The following is an 18,636-nucleotide window of genomic DNA, read 5'->3' as shown; positions in this document are numbered from 1 at the left end:
ATTTACAAAATACACTAAAATTTTATGTTCTATCCATAATTATTAATGTTTACAATAGAACATCAAAATTTACTATATTTTGTAAATATTTTTACCAATTTTAACCTTTATAATAATATTGATAAAAGAAAATTGCATCAAGTGAAAAAACATTTAGAAAAATGTAACTCATCACATCTATTTTTCTTTTATATTACGAATATGACAAAACTAGTGATATCAAACGGTTAAAACTATCAAATGATAATCACATAACTATTGAACGGTTTATGAGATTATAGTTTTTTTCTCCTTAAAAACGTGAGGAGAATAACTCATAAACAAATAGATTCAAATCGAATAGTAGAATCTAGTAAAGAATCATAGTTAATTTATGATTCACAAAACTACCTTTATAGTTTATGCAACGAAAATAAGAATAAGAATATAGAGAATCAAGTATAACGAAATCCACATGCTCATTTACTTTATCTTTGAATTCGCAACCATAGCTTCCAAATAATTAAAAGGAAAAGATAGCGTATCTTTAGATTTAATATTCCATTCCCCGTTGTAATAATAAAAAAAAAATAACGGTAAACGCACTTTCAAGAGACGATTTTCAAAACATTTAAATACCACCCAAGCGCCCTCATTCTTAACGACTTTACCCATCACAACCCGCCATTTTTTCCGGCGACCAGAATGGCAACGGCAAGGCCAGAGACCTCCGGACTCCGGGTTCCCTTCACTCCCAATGTTGAAAAAAGAGATGAAAACGAAGCCTACATTCTTCGCCTCCAACTTCCTGGTTCAAATTCTCCCCTTCTTTCTTTTTTGTTTTTTGATTCTCATCTGATCGTTTTTATTTTTTTGGTTTTTAGAATTCAAGAGGCAGCAAGTTACGGTTAGGGTTGAAGAAGGGAAACGAATGATGAAGGTCACCGGAGAACGGCTGGCGGGGGACAATCGATGGTTCCGATTTGATGAAACTTTCCCAATTCCTGAAATTTGCGTAATCAACAAAATTTCTGTTCAATTAAAGAAGGGAGTTCTCTTCATTAGAATGATCAAACAAACCAACGGACCGGTGCCGGCGCCTCCGCGGCCCAAACAAAACGAGCAATTAACCCTAGAAAAGGGGAGAGAAGAAATCTCGGCACTGGATCAGAAAATTAGTAGCCCAGAGAAGGAAATTGAAAACAAAAAAGTAGAAAAGATGAAGGATTCGAAGACAGAGGATGTGGGTAAGATTAAAAACGAAGAAACCGCGAAGATCGGCACCGGGACTCCATATCCGAGAACGACAAGTGTTGGAAGGATGTCGGTACCGGCAATGGTAAGTCTAGCGGCGGCAGTTGTGATAGCCGTGGCGGCATATTTCATATATCTTTTCTTAGTTCAAGAAGTAACGAAGCTAAGTGGAAAATTATTTAAATTAACAAAATGATCGAAAATAATTACAAATACACATTTGATAATAAACAAGTTAGTTCATTCTTGCTATATCTAAAAATAGTTCTTATTTATCTATAATTGTGAACTTAAATCGAATGGAATTTCAAACATATATATAATCATCCATTTTGTTTCATTAAAAATATGTAAAGTTAATTAGTTAATTAATATATTATTTTTTTATTTTAAAGAAATTGAATCTATCGATAGAATATAACCAAAAAAAATCAACTATAAAATTGATAATTTTTAAATGATTTTAATTTTCGTTTATAAAAAAATGTCTGGTTTTGTTATCTTTAATATAAAATTCTTTTACTAATTGATAGTATTTTAATTAATTCACCTTAATTTCATTTTAAATTTTTTTGAATTCTTATCTATTTTTCACTAATGTTTTCATTGCTAATTTTTTAATAGGAAAACTTTTTCAGACAGTAGGCTTCAAATTCTTGATAATCATTTAATCTTTGATATGCTATAATAATAAAAAACTATCGGTGATATAATTCAAAATTTTTTATTTTGCTATTTTTAAAAATGTCTCATTTTTAAAATTAAAAAAATACAATTTAGTTAAGAGTTTAATTATGATATTAATAAGACAATCTAAATCAGGATAAAATTTGAAAAAAAGAAAATTAATAAAATTTGAAAGAAAATAAATTTAATAAAACAAAAAAAAACAAAATGATTACCAAGTAAACTCTATCAAGTAGTTTGAGTTTTTTTTTTCTTAGTACAGGAAATACAAAATAAGAGATCAAACATGCAACCTCTATACTTAGAGATCATATCAATAAAACCAAGCCAAACTTCCTTCGGCAGCCAGCTTGTTATTTATAGGTTTATCTTGATTTCATAGTAACCATTAATACACTAAAGCAACCAAGAACATATATTTCTCTCAAGATAAATTATCAAAAAGCTTGAAAGAGACAGAAATTTACTTGATTAGCAAACCTCCAGAGAAAGGAATATCAGTATAAGGCAACCAAGTATCTCCCATGGTGAAATTATAGACAGTAAAATTCATAGCTTGTGTAACATTCAACAAGCTAAATCCAGGCCAATTCACTCTCAAACTTGTATTAGCTCCAGGTCCATAATTCTCATACTCTCCATAGTACAATGTCTCCAATCCAACTGTTCCATTCCATTCCAACCACCCCACTGGGCTTATCAAATCCCCAATATAAGATTGCATATACACCGTCCTAGAGTACTGCTTCCATGGCCGACCGAGATAGTTTGTCGTTGTCGTATTCGAATCCATCACCCAGTCGGGTGCAGCCTTGATGGTGCAGTTGTGGATTGAGATGCCTGTGTTTTGGTTCGGATCGGTTCGACCCTGTGCGGTGAATGCGTTTTTTTGGTTGGGGAGTGGCTTTCTTGCATAGAGATTGCATTGCTGGAAAACTGCAGCTGCATTGCCAAAAATGAAGTCTACAGTTCCATAAATATCACATTCCCTATAGAATTGTCTTAGGGAATGTACATAAAGAGTGTCTTGATATCCTTCGAAACTACAGCGGTAGAATGTTGAGAGATCTGCACTGTTTCTTAATGCTACTGCTTGGTGCTTTTCGGGTCCTGCTGTGTTCCTGAATGTCACATCTATTGCAACAAATCCATCCCCACAAACAGCTGCAAAATATATGTTACAAATATTTAAACACCTACAAAAATACGTTTCAACTTTGCTTATAAACCTTTCGAAATAGAATTGGAGTAGAAACTTGTTAGAATGTTGAATAGAAATTGAGAGACCGTCATACTGTGTTAGATCATATGCATATCGTTTTCTAATAGAAATTTTTGCTTTTAAGTCTTCGTTTTTATCTTAAAGTTCAGACAGAACACTATATCAAAGGTAAGTTTGTAACTTTTGAGAGAAAAATAAAGTCAAGGGATTTCGAATGGATGAAATCCCTTGACATTTCACAAATATTTCAAAAGTATTATTGAAGTTGAAATCCATTAGAATGTTGGATGAAAATTGGAACTTGAAACAATGTAGCAGTGAGCAATTAGAATAAAAATTGACACTATCATATCGTTATAGGCATCTGCACATCGTTTCAATTCCAAATTTTCCTCCAAAATTTCTACAGAATTCTACTTCAAGAGTAATATTAATATTGTAACGTTTGGAAGAACTAAGAGCAAAGTTTGTGAAGAGATGACTTTTATGTCTCTTTAGAAAAAAGAAAAGTGAGTGAAATCAAGATTAAACGAGTATTATTGAATTTGTGATTACTTACTGAAGGTAGAAGAATTATAAGTTGTCCAACCATCAACGACGTTGTGGTTCCCAGTGATGATGGTTCGGTTAATGCCATCTCCGATGAGCATTATATTGGTTTTGAATTTGGGGACGACGACATATTCTTCATAGTATCCTTCCTTGACATAGATAACAAAGTAGCCATCTTGAGGCATTGAATTGTTGGGAGCAAATGCAATTGCATCTCCAATTGATGTGAAGTTGTCAGCACCAGTTGAGCTAACAACCACAGTGTTGTTTATCAAAATTCCTGTGCTGCCTAAATCAGTTAACAAACGCTGCCTTCCTAAGCACTTTGTGGATTGGTTGTTGCATGGTTCCATTTTGTGTAGTCCCTGATTCAACTTTAACTTTTAAGATAATTGTATCTTAAACTAAGTTCATCAGAAAAAAATTAATTGAAATCAACTCTAAAATCAGTAATTAGTTCATACTAAAAAAATTGTGACCGGCTCACCAAAGAAGAAATTAGGAATCATTCTCCGTGCATACCATAAGTGAATAGCAAAACAAAGAAATTTGTACTTCAAAAGTAAAAACAAAAAACCATATACGAGTTAAAATTTTATCAAAAATACCTTTTAAGTGTCGGTTTAATAGAAGAAAATTTATCGCTCGGTAAACTCAAATTGTCAAAGAATAATATTTGGTCAGACTCAAACACCAAAGTCAACTTACTCAGCTATTAATTGACATAACTTTTCATTTTGGAAGCAGAAGGTTTGATCTCCATCCCCACGATTGTTGTACTAGAGAATTTTTTGTTCAAACGTTAAAGTATATAGTCTATAAACTTATATCAATTCTACTAACTATTGATATTACAAAAATTCAATAGAGGTGAGTATCGGTTGGTTGGTTCCAACCATATCGACACTAATCCGACACTAGTAGTTTAGTAAATATTCAAACCAACTTTAACTACGAAGAAGTACAAATCGAATATTGGTTGGACAATCGGTCAGTTTGAGTCCATTTAAACCTTTAAAATATTTTTAGAATATTGTCAAATTGAATTTTTTCAAACCAACCTCAACCCAACCTCTCTTATCTCCAACCAACTATTATGCTCAAGTGTACAGCCAACAACATATTAAAACATAAATAATAATTAAAAAAGTTTATAAGTTCATCCATGAACTCAAAAAATATATCTAGTAAAAGCAAATAATATATATATATATATATATAAAAACATATTAAAATTAGTAGGAATAAAGTAATTAGAATAAGGTAATATAGAATTGGGAAGAGAATCCACACATTTCAATATATAACATGCATTTGATAAATTCTCTATGGGAATCCTACTCTGCCTTCCCCACTAAAATCTCTCTCGTGATACCATTAACAAGAATCTTATGAACTTATTCAACGTAGTTTAATTATAAACAAAAATTAATATTCTTTTAAAAAAATAAAAATAAAGAGTATTTATCTTTTTTAAATTGGGATTTGTAGTATTAAGGATAGGGTTGCGCAGATGCCTCTGCAGTCTACAGGAACTTTCCCATCTTTATTTATCCTAATATTCCAATTAACAAGTGATCGGGATTAATTAAATGCCGATAACCTTAAATTTGTTCGTAATTTTTTATTTTATATTATACTCCACCCCACTTGCCATAATTTCCCTCTACATCTTCTCAAAATAAAATAATAATAATAATAATAAAAATAAAAATATCTCCACATCTAAATTATATTGGTTGAAGGATATTTAACAAGGCAAGATTAACAAACTATCATATCTAATAAAATTTTAAATTCTATCCATTTTTATGGAAACGTTATTACTTATAAAATCTAAAATTATTTTATTATATTTTATAAATATTTTGATTCATTGTATATATATAAATAAAATAAAACGGATAAATTTTAATTAATATTCAATAAATACATATTTTATAGATTTTTAAACATGATTTGGAATTAATAAATCTTAATCGGAAATTACAATTGATAATCATTTCAACAATAATTAAGAATACAACAAAATTTTAAATAAATTACAAATATAGCAAAACTATTACTAATAGATTTGTATCGTTGATAGAATTTGACAAATTTTACTATATTTGCAAATTTTTTAAAATGTTGTTATATACTTAATTATTTTAAATCTAATTACTAAATTTGCAACTATCTCAATCTTTAAACACAACAATTTTTTTCACGAATCAAACCTAGTTGATGAAACTAAAAGTTGAAGATTGTATTTCTTAACATTAAAATATAGAGTAATAGTAAAATATTCAAACTAATTATAAATTACAGTATACTCATTAAACTCTATTTAATTTAATTAAGTTTTTTATATATATTTTTGTAACTATTTAATTCATTTAAGTTTTTTTTTATATATTTTTGTAAAATGTTATTCATAATAATTTTTCATAAAAAAATATATTAAATATAATATTGAAAGTTAAAAATAATTCTTGCTAAATTTAACTTTGAAGGTTTAACAATTAACTCTAGAGTTTTGAATTTCAAATTTAACCTCTAATGAGTATTTAGCAAATTCAAAAAAATTAACCTAAGACAACTTAAAATTTTAAGTTAAATTCAAAAAAAAATTGTCGATAAAATGGTAAACTTATAATTTTGTGTAACAAGTCCTCATTTGAAAATAGAATAATACAAACTAATAAATAATAATCTCACAAGTAGCATAGTAATTTTAAACTTTATTTATGAAATTTGACCCAAAAACTTACATAGTTTGTAAAAATTAGATTCTTAAATAATAATATTTGAATACTCAAATATATAAAATTATATAAATTTAAATATTGTATAATTTTTTTAAAAATGAACATCAAACAAAAAATTCAAAAAATATTTATAAATGTAGCAAAACATTATATTTATGTATTATGTCATCCAATAAATCGTGACATCTTGATATATTTTATAAATATTATTGTTTATTTTGTTATATTTAAAAATCATTTTAATTATTTTGTGCTCAAACTATCTAAAGTTTAATGGCAACAAAACTGCAACTAATATATGTATCACTAATTTATTTTTTAAATAAAAGTCTAAATTAGTGGCTTAGGTCCAAACAAAATATTTCTTTTTTTCCCAATTATTTAATGCATAGAATAAAGCAAATGCAATGTTTCGTGTAACCGAACGAACAGACAAACAGAAACCAAACAGCAACAGCAACTCGTTATTCAATCAATCGTACCTTGATCAGCGTGTCCAATGGCTCTCTGCTCCGTCCACCCCCCGGAACTCCTCCGTTTCCGCCTCCCTTCTCCCTACGCTTCTTCCACCTCCGCGACATCGCGTTCGAAACCAATCCCAACGACACACTGTACAGCTCTCCAGCGCTCAAAAGCGGCCCCGATAGCGCATTTCCCAGACTACTCCTCGATTCCACCAATCCGTCGATGCAAGTCTGGCCGTTCGTCACGATCGCGCTCAAAATACTCTCAACGCGCTCCACCAGCTCCTCATCGACTCCCTCTGCCGCTTCCAGTACCCTCTCAATCGACCGAAGAAATTCCACATTCAAATCGGAGAGGTCTCTGCAGTCACTCAGAGCGCCGGCCTCTGGCCGATTCAGCCTCGAATCGCGTCCTCGGTTGAGATAGTCGCCGATTACTGTCGACATTTTGGTCGCTTGTTTGATACATTGCTTGACGGAAAATTTGCCGTAGCCGTATGGATCGGAAGGGGAGAAGCGGATAGTGGAGAGAATGGAGCGGCAGAGCTTAGGGTAGAGAGTGGATTTACAGAGGGCGGTAGAAGGCGGAGGAGAAACGGAAGCTCCGGCGAAGTTGAGAGAGAGAAGGAGAAGGAAAATGAATGGAAGTGAGTTCATGATTTTGTAAACTCGGGAGTGACTCAGTGAGTGAAGAAGGAGAGAGGGTTTATATAGAGGGCGGGAGAATAAGTGCTGATAATCGGAAGGAGGATGCAGACAAAGATGTTTGAGGTCTAATTTGATTAAATTTTTTAATAAACCGTTTATGTGGATATTAAATTTTAGAAAAATTATAAAAGAAAAATCGAATCAATCGACTAATTTAATTTGTGTCAAGAAAAATACAAACCGATTATATTTTTAAAAAGTTTTAAAGGTTTAAACTGATTTAAATTGATCAATTGATCATCGATTTATACTCAATATTCATGGTTGGGGTTAGAGGTGTTCATAAAATATTTGAAAACCAAATCGATTTGACAAACTAAACCGACCGAACCGAAATCGATTGCATGTTGTTTGTCTTATATTGAAACCGGTTCTTATACGATTAGCGATTTGGTTCGGTTTCATGTTTTAAACCAATTATAAAACTAAACGAATCTGTTCATTTTAAAAACATAAAGAAATTTAAAGAAATGCTCATGAATATTTTATTTCTATAGTTAAATATGTTGATTGAGATGTACTGATATCTAAAATAAAAAAGAAAATTTTATAGAACTCGGTGTTTTGGTGGTTCGAGATTGTCAGAAATTTAAAATAGAAAAGTAAAATTCAAGCTCGATGCTTTGGTGATCTGAGATTCTTCTGAATTTAAATTGAACCTGAAACCGAATCGCATATATTTTCGGTTTGACACAAACGTGAGGTTCGATTCTGTTTCATATGATTTTTCTTTTTTTTGCATTTTGTGGTTCGGTTCGGTTTTAGGTTGAAACCAAACCGTGAATACCCCTAGCCGGAGTTGATTATAACATTTACTACATCGACCATGTTATTTGGTTTAAAAACTGATTGCGATAAATACTCGGATAGAGTCATGAATTCTAAAATTGATTGTATTTATAAATACTTTTATCAGTTTTGTCATTTTAAATAATTTAAAAATAATAGTTAGATCAATAAATAAATCTTTCTAAATAAATTGAGGGTTTCTTGTTTTAGATAATTATTTTAAATAGTTTTGTTTTGCAGTGATTATCTTCTAAGTTTTGTAGATGTTTTTTCAGGGTCTTTTTCATAGCAGAATTAAAAAACTTTATACCGTTCATTTATTTTTTTATATATATTTTACAAACAGTTTTAATATTTGAAAGTTTTTAAAAATAGAATAACTAACAAACTATTTACGGATGATACAAAAATTTTAATTCAAGCCTAAAATGGATAATCAAAATTTTAACCTAAACTCAAAGTATCAATCGTTTTTTGTTATAAGATGTAAATATCTTATATTTTCTTCCATTTATGTAAATTCCTCTTTAATATTTTGCTATTAATCGGAAATATATTATAATTTAGAATTTTTTACACAAATTAAATAAGAAACCCTTGAAAAAAAAAATTATGATAACAGGATTAATGTCATTACATTTTCTAAAATTGCAAAAATAACAAATTTTGTCATAATAGTCCTAAAATTATCCTCTAATATCACTAATTTTGTCATATTTGCAATATGCAAAAATATGTGTCATGAACTTCTTTTAAAAATGTTTTTGTCATTCTGATACAATTACTCGTGAAAGAATGGAACAATGAGTGAACGGAAATTAAATTATTATATATATATATATATATATATTATTCCAAAGTATTGAAAAGGGTTATTTTAAAGTGGGAAGTAAAGAACAAAGCTTACCCCAATTACCCACCGACGCTACCCTCCAATCTACTTATCATTTACTTTTCCAATTTTAATTGGACTGATTATATATATATATATATATTAACAATAACAACATGGATTTAAAAATAAAAAATCAAACACTTATCATTAACTTTAAGATTGAGAATAAGTATTTATTGTTAAGTTTACTATTATAATTAATTGATTTATAAGCTAATAAATATTTTCAAGCAACCACATTTATATAAACTTTACCATACATTTTCAAGGTAATAACTTTTTTAAGTTCCAATTTGTCATATTGATATTTGTATTTTTTTTTCAATATGATCATAGTTTAATTATTAGCATGGACTTATCTTATCAATATTCACGAGTTGGATCCACTAGACTTCACATATTATGAAAAAGTTTTTTTTTACCAAATAACAAAATAGTTTTTTACATTATTAAAGACAAAATTCAATTTCCCAATACAATAGAGATAGCATAATCAGACTATAGATTTTTTTTGTCAATGCATATATTATATATTACTTTACCTATGCTAGTTTTAGAGCCTTGATATTAATTTCCTGCTATTAACTAATAATGAAAAGGAAAACTATTATAAATAGAAAAACCGTTGAAAATATTAAAATAAAAAAATTAAATTCTATAAATGATACACTGACAGACAATGGTAGATTTATCGGTGTTTATAAGTATCAGTGACAAACATTGAGACACTGATAGAAGTCTATTAATGTGATATATTAGTGATAGATCTTATATTTTGCTATAACTTATGTTTTATAGTGAATAAATTTTATTAGTATATGGTTTTTATGGTAACATAGTTTCATTGGAATAATAAATATTTGTAGTTCAACCAATAGAAGAAATAATTTCACACGTTAAATAATAAATGGGCCTAAAAGACTTTTTATTATATGGTACCTTTGGCTCAAATTATAGAGACAATAATGTGAAAATGAATAATTGATTAGGCAAAAAGGAGATGACTTATAGACTCATCACTTATCAACCTCTCTTTATTTCATTTTTAATTTCTACCTCTAGATCTACTTCTAAAAAATGTTTTTACAATGAAACAATGATATATTAAGAAACATGTGGTTCACTCCAAAAACGATTTTATTTTTGGGTATTTTAAAAAATAATAAATTAAATTAAAATATTTATAATCTATAAAAAAATTTTGTATTTTATGAATGATAGTCACTGATAGACTACCATGGTCTATTAATGTCGCTTATAGAAACATATCAGTAGCTATCAATATCTATCATTTATAGAATCTGAAAATTTTGTTATGTGTTGTAAATATTTTGACAATTTTTTTGTCTTCAAATAAAGCATTTATTCCATTAACTTGTATCGTAGAAATAAATATTAAAAAAAAATTGTTGTAAATGATAAAATTGTTGAGAATATTTATAAAATATAACAAAATTTTAGATTTTATCAATAACGATTGACAGTTTATACTAATAGTTTATCATGGATAGAACCTAAAGTTATGATATATATTATAAATATTTTGATTCATTGTGTCATATTTAAAATGTTTGAATGAAATATAGTATTCAATTAACATATAATGTATGTTAGTAATAGAAATATATATTATACCGTACATAAAAAATATTTATAAACTATAACAAAATTTTGAATTTTTATCAATAATATAAATTGATAGACTTTTATTATTGTATATCAATATCCAGATAGAAGCATATCAGTGTCTATCAATGTCTGTTATTGATATAATCGGAAATTTTGCTATATATTAGAAATATTTGATCAAATTTTATATTTTTGACAAATTTCCTTGTAGAATATAACAAGATTTCAAAATTTATCAATAATGGTTGACGTTTATAGTTCATATTGATAGAATCTAAAAATTTGATTTATTATGTCATAATTAAAAATGTTTGAATGAAATATAGCATTTGATAAACATAATTCAACTAACATATAATATATGTCAGTAATAAAGATATATATTAGAAAAACTACATGACAAAAACATTTAGAAAAAATTAGTTAATGGCACCAATTTTGTTCACATTGTAAATATGACAAAATTAGTGATATTAAACAGTAATCATACGACTATCAGATGATCGTCACTTTTAAATGCATTACTTTTGTAAATTTAGAAAATGTCGTGACAAATCTTATTTCTTTCTTCATTCCTTCCTCTCTTTCTTTCCTTTTTTTTCTACTTTTGGAAAAGCTCTTTATATTATACAATAAATACAAAATATAAAAGGCTATATATATAATATTTTTTTTCAAAAGAAAAATAAAATTACTTCAAATAAGCTTTTGATAGTTCCTATCTTTCATTTTCATTGGCTCATGATGGCTTCCACTTTTTTTGGTTTTATAAGGAAATGTGAGAATGAAATGTTATTGGACATTGAGGCGTCACCCATTGCCATTTGGGGAATGATGGCTTCAATTTTCCAAGAGCCCATTCAGCCCAATGTATACCCCAAAACTATCCCACAAAAAATAGTAAAATACCCCAAAATAATCTCTATGTTTATGAGATAACCAAATTTAAATTCATTTCAATTAAAGTGAGAGAACCCATATTTATTGTTAAGTTTAAAGAGAGTTCTTTTTCTTCCATAATAATAAATAATATAAATTATTTAATGTAAAAAATCACTCAAACACAAAATTTTATTATACTTGATTTTGTAAAAAATTCTAGTTTGTTCGTTTTGCCATTTTCGTCAATTCTTCCTATGTTTAAGATATTTTTTTTCAACTATTCAGAGTAGGAGATTTTTTTAAAATAGTATATTTTACAAAATATTTACAATCTATAACAAATTCTATCACCGATAGTAATTGATATACTATAGTAATAGAACATGATAAAATCCAAAATTTTGCTATAGTTTGTAAATATTTTTATTTATTTTGCTTTTTTAAAAATACTACTTTAGAGTATTACTCTTGATTAAGTGTTTTTAAAATAAGCAACTAAGTACTTTAGAGATTAGCGTTTTACTTTTCATTGCTAAAATCATAAATAAATGATTTGAAACGAACAAAAACATGAGGTCTATGATTCACTTCCAAATCTTCCGCTCTCAATTTCTACTTAAAAAATACTTGAATTGCAAATATAGTAGCCAAACCAAAAGTATTAAATGATATATCACAATGTAATTTTTTTTTACAAATATAACAAAATTTAGAACAAATTTTGAAAGTCTATCAATAATATAGTCACATACATCGATAAATTTTTCCATATTTTTCATTTTTAAAATGATTACTATAACCTAAAATTAACCCTTAATTCTATAATCTAAATAACTTGGGGTGGATCTAAAAAACTTAGGCTTATTTAGGAGGCTAGAATACAAAGGGTCACAGGCACAAGCCCACGTTTGGATCAAGAGCTTTGAGCTCAATTTGTAAAATCCATTACACTTCCTTTCCACGACCGTTTTAAACTCAACCTCTTTTTCACAGCTTGCATGCTTTACCATTTCACTCTAACACCAATTTTAACACTTTAATATAAAAAGTTACATCAAATGACAAAAGCATTAAAAAAAACAGTTAAAATTAGTTATATCAAACGGTAATCATAAGGCTATCCGATGGTAATTATATGTTAGAGAATCACAAATTTTAAATTTGCTATTTTTGCAAGTTTAAAAAATATTGTAATATGGATTCTATTATCATAAATTTTTTTGTTATTTTTCAAAAGTTCCTTCAATATAAACATGATTATATCCCAACCTCCCGAAAATACTAGAAACCATTTACGAGAGCACGAAGGTGGAAGAATATAAAATGAGTTTTTTTTCCTTGCATGTTTGATTATTATTTTATTTTTTTATGAATATTTGTATATTGAAAAGAAGACAATATTATTGAACAAACCAAATATGTTGTTATATATATATATGTAAATGTGCATTTAGGCCCCTGATCTTGTTTGTTTTTTTAATTTTCACCAATCATCAAAGTGCATATATAGAATGTCTCCTAATAAGGTGAAGAAATTAGAAAGAGGGAAGGGGACAACTTTTGCTTGCTGTTATAGTATTTTTTTTAGAATAAAGTTTTGATTTAACCAATTATATGTTTTAGGTAATTTAAGTTTGGCTTTTTCCTTGCACAAAAATCCTTGAGAAAAAAAAAAGGTCTCTCTAACTGAAATTTTAAATTAAGAATTTAAAAACAAAAACACCTAAGCAAATCTCCAAATCTTTTTCTTTTTTCATTTTTTTCTCTCTTTCCTTCACTCTCTCCCATGAACCAACCCTAAATTATTTAAATTCAAATAGGAAAAAAAAAAAAAAAACCCTAAACATATATTATTCTAGAAATTTTGAGATTTTTTCCCCCCATTTCTCATCCACTCTTCAACAAACAAACAAACAACAAACCCTCAAAATCTAAAATTTTCAAACCCTAAATTCACACGAAACCGAGGTGGTTATTGATGAAGAAGATGGTGAAGTAGTTGTTGAGAACAATCTGATTTTCTCGCTGCAGTTCACCTCCATCTTCCCAACATTATTATTATTATTGTTATTGTTCTTATTACTATTACTACTGTTATTATTATTGTTATTCGCCTCACAGTTATTGTTCTCTAAGCTTGCTTCGAACATCATTCCAATATCGTCCTCGAACCCGATCTCGTCGAAGTACAGGTCGGCCAATTCGCTTGATTTCTCGAGCGGGAGGTCGGGGACTTGCACGAATAATCCCGTGTCTAAAAATGACCAGTGCAGATCGTGGTCATCTTGTGTTGGTGGTTCGTCCATGATGACCATTGCCGGGTTGTTCTCGATAGAGAAGTGGAGGTCGGGAGGGCTCGAGAATGTCGTTTGTTGTTGTTGTTGCTGCTGCTGCTGATCCTGTTGTTGTTGTTGTACTACTTCTCCTTCAGAAGAAACAGGGGAGTAATTAGGATCATCTGTTTGTTGTGTTGCTTCTTCTTGAAGAAGTGATGATTTATTCTCTAATCTTCCAATGTAATTGCTAATGTCAAAGTTGGTCACTGCATTGGCTCCTCTGTATTCAATTGCTGCCATGTCATATGCTGCTGCTGCTTCTTCTTGTGTGTCTAATCAATCAACCAATTAATTAAGATTAATGACTAACAACTAAACCTTACTCTTCAATTGCTCCAGAAATTAAGCTTATAAACATGGTGATTAAGTTGATATATTACACAGAATCAATAAGTTAGTTTTCAAACAGCGATGTTAACCATTCAATAAGTAAGCATTTGAAATTCCTAGTCAAATTCGAACAGAAAAAACATAAGTTTTTAAAAAGCTAGTTTGTGGTTTTCAAAAATTTGAAATTCAATTATAATGCCAATAATAAATTATAGAAATGAACGTTTATATGGTTAATTAATTAAGAAAACAACCAAAACAAAACCAATTATCAACTAATTTTTTTGTTTTTTAAAAAATGAATCAGACAAATAACAACACAAAGAACATTGTAAAGTAATTAAGAGAAAACACAAGCACTTTTAACAAACCAAATGCTTATTGAACTAAACTTTAATCTAATGGGATTAATTAAACAAGATTATTTAGCACAGGGGTTGAGCAGATTTGACTTTCTAAATGGGGTTTGGTTTGGAATTTAGATAGGAAATCACGTGATTATGCTAAACCAATTAATTAATTAACTAATTAATTACAATCGCATCAGTAAACACAGATCTAAATAAATATTCTCTCTTTGTTTCTCTAGCATAAATAAATAAATAAATAAATCATGGTTCAACTTCAAGCTCTCCAAAAATGAAAATTCTCAATTTTATTGAGACAATAAATTGTAAGTCTTTTTTTTATATAAAAAAAAAAGTCAAAATATTGAAAGCAGCAATGCAGAACAACTGCTTCTGCTGTCTATAACACCATACGAATTTCCCGTGATTTTTGGTTTGACTAAATAAATAAATAATTAATTAATTAATGGATTATTTAATATTTATTTATGAATTGTAATTTTAAGTAAATTAAATTTGTATTTATGAAAATAAAATAAAATTATAAAAATTATATATAAAAAAAAAAGAATGGGCTCCGGGAAAATGAAACTACAGATGTGAAAAAACAAACTAAAAAGTTCCCACACTCCGACAGAGGGTAGTAGAGTGGCACGTGAGGCCACATATTACTTTTTCATAATATTACTTTTGAAAGAAAAGCTGTGGATCACAAACTTCTCCTTTTATTTAATTCTATTAATTATTATTATTTTATAGCTGCAGCTGAAGTAGGATCACGTGCCGTACCCCCAGGACCACTCGTAGTTCTTAATATTACATTTTCAAATTTCAAATATTGTATTGAAATCCCTTTTAGTTATTTGAAAAACGATTAAATAACATATGTGAATGTCCAAATCTAGTTTTCTTAATAGAATAATTGCTGGAGATCAAACTTCTCTGACCTCTAACAAAATGCTTATAGACTGATTTTTCTAATTAAGATGTAGATTCTTAACCTATAAAATTTAATATTCAGTTCATATTTTGAACTGTATTATACAATACTGAAATAGGAAATTAGATATAAAAATCAATTAGTTTTATGATTTATTAAACTAAAGAAAGAATTACTTTAATCTTAAAATTATATACCCACTTAAAATCAGGGAAGGTGAACCTAAACACCTCATTTTTCTATGGAACAGTTGGTGAGTTAGGATTTGACATAAGTCATGACCCAGTAGTTAAACCAATTAGCAAACAAACCTAATAATTTAAAGCATTTTTTTTTAAAAAAAAATAAAATATATTTTATTTTTATTTGTATTTTTTATTTTAAAATAAAAGGCAAAGTAAGGACAATAAAGAATTGGACTGTCTATGACAAGTAAGAACAATGGTGCCACGGTAGCTGACAGACTGGGAAAACATCTGACGCACCGATCCACGTAGTTATAAGTTTGCGCCGGTTACTATTTAAACCCACGTGGCATTGCAACGTGGAACTAAGCAAAAAGTAGAAGATAGAGAAAGGAAAACGTACTGTAAGTTCCCAAATAAAGATATTTGCTTCCAAAAACACGGCCAATCCGAGCCTCCCACCGACCGTTGTGGTGGTGACGGGCGACTCCGCGATACTTAGAAACACCTCTCGAAAAACCACTGCTCCGCCGCCGTAACGACGCCAAATATTCCTCCTTCGTTACTTTCCGCATCGCTTCCATTTCATTCGTGTACGACTCTACCTGTACGTTATTTATTATTTATTAATTAAATATTAATTAAAAAATTAACACACCGTCCATTATTTTTGCTAATATTTTTTCAAAGTAAAATCAACACACCGTCCATTAATTTGCCAATGATCTTCAAAATTAAAACATGCCGAAAGTGTCAATTTAGGACTTCCTTTGTGATTTAGGAAAGATAACGAGATTCACTTTATGGAGAATTAATGAAATAAATTAAGAAAAGCGTTTTCTTAAATTTAATTTCATTTTTTAAAAAAGTGTTAGCCTTGAAGATGAGAAGTTACCGGGAAATTGAGAGTGGTTCCGGGTCCCCAGTACTTAAGGGCAGCAAGGTCATATGTTCGGGCAGCGGCCTCCTCGTTATCGTAAGCTCCTGCAAAATTTATGAATTTCATATTAATTTCACCAAAATTTTAAAATAAGAAGATAACCATGATCTCGCCACGTGGCCTCCAAAATTCACTAAAATTTTAAGGAAAAATATGTATAGAGAGAGAGCTTACCCAAATAAACTGAGCAGCGACAAAAGTGGGAAATGAACGTTGGCGATGACAGGGGAAGCCCAAAGACACAGTCAGCAAAACAAAATTAGAGCTTTATTTTATATTATAATAATAATAATATTAAAATTAAAAAGTTAAACCGAATAAACAAAGAATTTTTTAGATCTCTTCGTTCTATCAATCAATTAATTAATTAATTAATTAAGCGATTAATTAAGTAATTAAGAGGATGTTTTCAATTTAATTTTGCTTACCTTGCCTTCCTTTTTTGTTCTGAATGTTATTCCATGAACTCTTGTCCCAAAGATGAGCTTCGAACCGGCCGGTCCATCGGTGCCTAATTTTCCGATTACGGAATAAATTAATTTCACAATCTCAATTCAATTACATGCAAATAGAAAAAGAAAAAAAAGAAAACTAATTAAATTAATAAATGCCAATAAACCTAGTGACTCCTCTGTAAATGGAGCTCCGGCGAGCGGAAGAGGCGGAGGCAGAGGCGGAGGCCGCAGCGGCGGGGTTGTTGGTTTCATTGGCGTTATGATTATGAATCTGACATTTCGTTTCGTCTTGATTCCTTCTCCGGCGTTTGGCTCTGGTTTTCTCCGATTGTGGGGCGGGAGTGAGATTATTGTTGTTATGAATGCCGGAATCGGAGCCGACGCAGGAGGAAGAGGAGGAGGAGGAGGAGGAAGAAGAAGAGGATATTCTCATGGCGGCGGTGGCGGCGGGAACGGGGGGGAGGATTGGGATTTGGAATGAGGAAGATCGGGAGTGGAAATTAAGGAAGTGGAAGTGAAATGGAGGAATAAAATGGTGTTTGAATTGGATGGGAATGAAGAGAGGGGGAAATTTGGAGAAGCATTTTGGTAACCTAAGTTGTTTACCAACAAGTAGAGAGAGTTAAAAGAAAGAAGGAAGAAGGAAGAAGAAGAAGGAGGAGAAGAAGGAGAGAGAGAGGGTTAAGAAATAACTAGGGTTAGAAGAATGGGGGGAGGGGGTTAAAGTTAACCAGGTGAGTTAAGAAACTGCCCAACACTTGGCTGTAGGTGCAGCCATGCTACCAATCGGTTGCCTTCTCTTTGCTGCCTTTCCTATTTTGATTTTATGGAGTATCATTTTTTTCATTTGTCATTTTAGTTATTTAACCTTTCTTATAAATAAATAAATGAAAAACAACAATAAAATTTCAATTTTTTTTGTTGGAATAAAATTATGCTTATAAATTTGGGAAAATTTGATGTTCATTAGTGAAAAAATTAAAAATATGAAAAGATTAAATTAAACTTTGTAAAGTAACATATTGTGTATGAAGTTATAAACATTTAACATTGGATGAGTGTTTATAAATTTATTGTTGAAGATGTAACCACATGCAAAAGAAAAAAAAAAGTTAAAATACTATTGGTTGTTCAGAATGTGCATATATTGTTATATCTCAATATCAGTTTAGCTTAACTGGTATTTGTATGTTTTTTAGGATAAAAGGTTTTAGGTTCGAATCTCTCACTCCAAATTATATTTAAAATACATTTTCAAAAAGAAAAAAAATGAGAATTGGTTCTCGATAGCT

The 18,636-nt window shown here is 29.4% G+C and overlaps 3 protein-coding genes across 3 annotated transcripts; 1 reads left to right on the top strand and 2 right to left on the bottom strand.

Annotated features, from left to right (window-relative positions):
* The first annotated feature begins 246 nt into the window (after positions 1 to 246).
* LOC116403669 (inactive protein RESTRICTED TEV MOVEMENT 2-like) lies at positions 247 to 1,485 on the top strand. The gene is made up of 2 exons (XM_031885075.1): positions 247 to 790; positions 864 to 1,485. Exons 1-2 carry the CDS (start codon positions 685 to 687, stop codon positions 1,427 to 1,429), a joined length of 672 nt encoding a protein of 223 aa, XP_031740935.1. The 5' UTR covers positions 247 to 684; the 3' UTR covers positions 1,430 to 1,485.
* A 654-nt stretch (positions 1,486 to 2,139) lies between these two features.
* Positions 2,140 to 7,609, bottom strand: LOC101206112 (probable pectinesterase/pectinesterase inhibitor 25). Its single transcript, XM_004135327.3, has 3 exons — positions 6,927 to 7,609; positions 3,702 to 4,059; positions 2,140 to 3,084 (listed from the first exon to the last, which is right to left on the bottom strand). The coding sequence occupies exons 1-3, from the start codon at positions 7,563 to 7,565 to the stop codon at positions 2,384 to 2,386; spliced, it is 1,698 nt and encodes a 565-aa protein (XP_004135375.1). The 5' UTR covers positions 7,566 to 7,609; the 3' UTR covers positions 2,140 to 2,383.
* Positions 7,610 to 13,535: 5,926 nt separating this feature from the next.
* On the bottom strand, positions 13,536 to 18,031 carry LOC101206349 (ethylene-responsive transcription factor WRI1). The gene is made up of 6 exons (XM_011657519.2): positions 17,509 to 18,031; positions 17,318 to 17,400; positions 17,064 to 17,072; positions 16,845 to 16,933; positions 16,353 to 16,554; positions 13,536 to 14,419 (listed from the first exon to the last, which is right to left on the bottom strand). The coding sequence occupies exons 1-6, from the start codon at positions 17,775 to 17,777 to the stop codon at positions 13,752 to 13,754; spliced, it is 1,320 nt and encodes a 439-aa protein (XP_011655821.1). The 5' UTR covers positions 17,778 to 18,031; the 3' UTR covers positions 13,536 to 13,751.
* Positions 18,032 to 18,636: the final 605 nt, after the last annotated feature.

The sequence above is a fragment of the Cucumis sativus genome, chromosome 5 (assembly GCF_000004075.3).
Source record: "Cucumis sativus cultivar 9930 chromosome 5, Cucumber_9930_V3, whole genome shotgun sequence".
Taxonomy (NCBI): domain Eukaryota; kingdom Viridiplantae; phylum Streptophyta; class Magnoliopsida; order Cucurbitales; family Cucurbitaceae; genus Cucumis; species Cucumis sativus.
The sequence above is the reverse complement of the archived record's forward strand: the minus strand, read 5'-3'. Positions and strand labels throughout refer to the sequence as shown.